Here is a 4,591-nt window from a genome sequence, read left to right as displayed (position 1 = left end):
CCGTCCCTGTCCTTGTACTGGATGGTGAAGGAGTCGAAGTGGCCCTGGGGGACGGTCCAGGAGAGGCTCAGCGAGTCTGGGGAGGACCCCGTCACAGTCAGGTCTCCCAGGAGGGGCTCCGTGGGGGACTCCGGGGCCTCCGTGCTGGGCTCCTTGGCACTGGGGGTCTCCTCCACAACCTCCTGGGGCACTGAGAAAATAGAATGCAGGTAGAGGCTTAGATGACAACTTGCTTTTCTGGTGCTATCTATAGGGACAAGTTCATCATGCTAAAATACTCTGTAAAGTATAAGATTTGAGGTTGGCGTAGCCGTTGGATTGGCCATTTAGTTACTCATTGTTGAGAGAGCTGAGACAGGCTCCCTAACCCCTATCACAGATTTGCTAGCAGATACTATAAACCTGCAGAAGGCAATTCGGACACTTGTGTAGGAGCCAAAATAATGCTCATTTCCTTTGACCCAATAATCTCATTTCTGGGCAGCTATCCTAGAAAATTATTAAAAAGCAGGAAAAAATTGTATCATAGGAGTTTGTTATGGGATTATTCATGACAGCAAAATATTTCAGGGACCAAATGACCCATATAAAATGATTAATTTTGTTATGGCACTTCTACTGCGAAGTATCAAATAGCCATTAAAGTGATGATTAATGCAGGTTGTGTAGCCACAGGATAAATGCTCACAATATAACTTGGGTGCAAAAAAAGGTAAGAGCCAAGAATTAGATGAACACTCTGCAACTTTAAAACATGCACTACACTGAAAATGCAGAGAGAAAGAGGATGTGTTATGTACATTGTTATGAATGAAAGTTGTTGGGTCAAAAGGTGGTCTGATTTTTTTCCTGTTTTTCAACTTTCCATCATGTTGCTATATTCTTCTAGAAAAATGCAGACTTAAAAAGAATTTCTGGATTATAAAAATTAATAATCCGGTGGAAGGTATGGAGTGAGATATGGGTCCCCTCTACTTTGTGTATATTTGGGATTCACCTTGATAGGGAGTAAAAAAACCCGAGCTGTGAATGAGAATTAACAGCCTACCTTTAGGGTGCGAATTGTTCTAATGTCCACTTTCGAATGTGTTCCCTATCATTCCCTCCCCGAACACTATTGTGAACACATATATGGAAATGAGGCCTACTCCCCAGGAACGAAGGAAGCTGAGTGAAATGGTTTCTCTGTGTGCACTATCTTCAGGAGAAGAGAGAACTTTACCTAGATGCTCACTTGGTGTCACAGAGGCAACAACTAGCCCTCGGAAGCATCCATCCCAGAGGGACTAGGTTCTTCCACATCCTGAGGCTCTCTTGAGATATCGTCAGCAGGCATAAGAATCTGGCTGACAAAGACTTAGAGAAGCAAGTCTGACTGAACTGTTGGAATTGAATCCACCTTGTGATTTTTCCTCCTATTTCTTAGGGACTAGAAACTGTCTTTTTCATAATTAGAAATAAAATAAGTTACAAGAGTGATTCGTGGTGGTGGGGTGTGGACAAGCAGTACAAAAGACAAGACATTATCTTAAAAAATTTCCCCGATTATAAAAGAAATGTGTGTCATTTAAGAAAATCCGGAGAACATAGAATAAAACAAAAAAAAATGGAACATTCTATTCTGTCCCACAAACATGCATCCCATGGGATATGTTGCCTTCCAGTTTTCTTCCCATGCATGTTATGTTCAAGTGGTTGTGATTAACATTATTAAAAAAAAATTTGGGCTTTTTCAATGCGATATTATAAAGTAATTTTCTTAACGTTAAAACATTTCAATGATGGCATAATAGCTCATCTTTTAGGTGTTATCTAATTATTTAACCATCCTAATAGAGTTGAATGTTAAATTCTTTTTTTCTTTTCTGTTTTCTCTTTTTGTTTTTCTTTTTTGTTATAACAAAGAATGCTGTAATTAAGATGGAAGAAGAGGAATTGTGGTAAAGTCAGATTTAGCCTGTGCCTGAAACATTTGAACTTCAGAAGAAGCCAGTGACTGACCATCAGAAGAAGGTCATACCAGTGTAGATGATGAGGCTGCAGGTTGGTAAAGGTCAAACCACTAGGCACGGGCCACAGCCCAGGGCCATGTAGGGGGGAGTGGAAGCAGAGCCAAGGCCTCGACCCTCAGGGGCTGACAAAGAGCAGAACAGTCAACCAATTTACCCAGGAGAAAAAAGTACTTCTCCCTAGAGACACCCAGAGCACCCCGCCACTCACCGGTCACACCCACAGTGGACACGGGGCCCACACGCCGACCCCCGTGCAGGCCGTACAGGTGCATCTTGTACTTGTGGCCCGGCTCCAGGCCCCGCACGGTGACCTCGCTTTCCTCACCCCCAGCACGCACCACCTGGGGCCGCCCGTCCCTGTCCTTGTACTGGATGGTGAAGGAGTCGAAGTGGCCCTGGGGGATGGTCCAGGAGAGGCTCAGCGAGTCTGGGGAAGATCTCCCAGGAGGGGCTCCGTGGGGGACTCCGGGGCCTCCGTGCTGGGCTCCTTGGGGCTGGGGGTCTCCTCCACCTCCGTGGGGAAGGGGGTCTCTTCATCTGCAGGTGAGAAACACATACACAGAGAGGGTGAGGCAGGGTCTGTAGATATGTCCTCAAATTATAGGTGAAGGTTGAAGCCATGGTGATGACTGGGGGCCCTCAGTTCACTTCAGAGAAGTCCCTATTTGGAGTTGGGTGGTCCAATTCAACTGTCTTTTCACAAACATGCCCAGAGCCTTGGGGTCAGCTGTGTGAGACCCTGAGCAGCCACCAGCACAGCTCATGGAGGCCCTTCTCTGCCCAGGGAGACCCACCTATCATCAGGGAATCCTAGCGGAGAGGCACAAAGGACACCGTGGCTCAGCCTCCAGCAGAAGGGACCCCTGTACCCTGCTCACCCAGCAGAGAGAGTGTGATCCTCCTGCAGGCTCCCACCCTGGGGCTTCCACCGTCCACTCACCTGTCACCCCGATGGCAGACACGGGGCCCTGGCGTTGGCCGTCATGGAAGCCGTACAGGTTCATCTTGTACTTGTGGTCTGGCTCCAGGCCCGAGATGGTGACCTCCTTTTCGTGCCCTGGCACCCGCACCACCTTGGGCTGCCCATCTCCGTTCTTGTACTGGACCAAGAAGTGGTCAAACTGGCCCTCAGGGACGGTCCAGGAGAGGTGCAAGGAGTCGGGGGTGGCATCCATCACATTCACCTCTCCCAAGTGTGGCTTCAAAGAAGGGCTGGCAGGGGGTTCCTCTTCAGGGACTGGAAAGAGATGCAAACAGATGCAATCCTGTTGCCAGAAGGGGTTGCTGAGACTACAGGTTTCCTAGATTCAGGCCAGAAAGGTGGGGGACAGCTCCGGGCCTGACTTAAGGTCCATTTCTGGTTATGATCATCAAAGTCTTTCTGTGACCTCCTTATGGTCCATCTAACATGCTAGCTGCCTGCCTCCGAGTCTTTGCACTAACTGTTCCTTCTGCCTGTGTGCTCTTTCCCCAGATGTCCACATGGCTCATGTCCATACTTTCTTTAATTCTTTGTTCAAATGCCACCTTCTCTTTGGGGCCTTCCCTGATCACCTATTTAAATTCCAATTGTCCCAACTGTAACTTACCCTCCTTATTTAGACCAAATTATAGCACCCAATTGTAAAATGATAATTATGAAACAATCAGGAAACTGTAGCACTATCTGGATACTTGGGGATATTAAGGAATGACTGTTCATTTTAAAGGTATACCAATTATAGTATGGTTATTTTTAAATAGTCATTTTAAAGAGAGGAGTATACTTAAACACCTAGTGATGAAGTATAGTGTTTGGAATTAGTTTAAAAACATTGCGATGGTCTACTACTTGTGGTCCATCCACAAGTAATACTGTTTGGCTATAAAAAGGAATGAAGTACTGCTACATGCTACAAAATGGATGAACCTAAAAAATGTGCTTTGTGAATGAAGCCAGACATAAAAGAACATATATTGCTTGATTCCACTTATATAGTATGTCCAGAAACAGCAGATCTACAGAGACTAAAGTAGATTAGGGTGGCCTGGGGCTGGGTGTTGGAAAGGGTCTAGACATGAGGTTTCTTCTTGGGGTGATGGAAAAGTTCTAAATCAAGATAATCGTGAAGGATGCGCAACTCTGTAAATATACTAAAAATTGATGAGTTGTATATTGAAACAGGTGAATTTTATGGTATGTAAATTATGCTTTAATAAAGCTGTTAAAAAAATAATTCTATGGGAAAGGGCAGGCAGTAAGTAGAGTGTGGGTGAGCCAGATCTGGCAAGAGTTAATATTTGATTGAAACAGGATTGATGGATACATAGGAGTTCATTACACTATTCTTTCTCTTTGTAAATTAGTTTGCATTTCATATAATATTTGTTGAGTGTATTAATATTTCAAGGCATATGTGCCTACCCACAATAAAATTTCCTTCCCAGGAAAAGCAGAGAGCCATAAAGTCAGGATGTTACTGCCTTCAAGTCCTCAAAACAAGGGCCTCTCTCAGATGGACCAGGCACTTCCCTATGACCTGCTTTTCCTGCCGCTGTACCACGCCTGACCTCAGATGGTAAGTGGACACAGAAGGTCA

General features: G+C 45.3%; 1 protein-coding gene across 1 annotated transcript in view; it reads right to left on the bottom strand.

Moving 5' to 3' along the window:
* Positions 1 to 4,591, bottom strand: part of TNXB (tenascin XB) — a 56,200-nt gene that overhangs the window by 11,880 nt on the left and 39,729 nt on the right. Inside the window, 4 exon segments of the mRNA XM_011379907.2 lie at positions 6 to 190; positions 2,221 to 2,451; positions 2,454 to 2,517; positions 2,942 to 3,249. Of these exon segments, the coding sequence (XP_011378209.1) occupies positions 6 to 190; positions 2,221 to 2,451; positions 2,454 to 2,517; positions 2,942 to 3,249 (788 nt within the window).

The sequence above is a fragment of the Pteropus vampyrus genome, unplaced genomic scaffold, assembly GCF_000151845.1.
Source record: "Pteropus vampyrus isolate Shadow unplaced genomic scaffold, Pvam_2.0 Scaffold378, whole genome shotgun sequence".
Lineage (NCBI taxonomy): Eukaryota > Metazoa > Chordata > Mammalia > Chiroptera > Pteropodidae > Pteropus > Pteropus vampyrus.
This window is presented reverse-complemented; position numbering and strand designations above follow the sequence as displayed.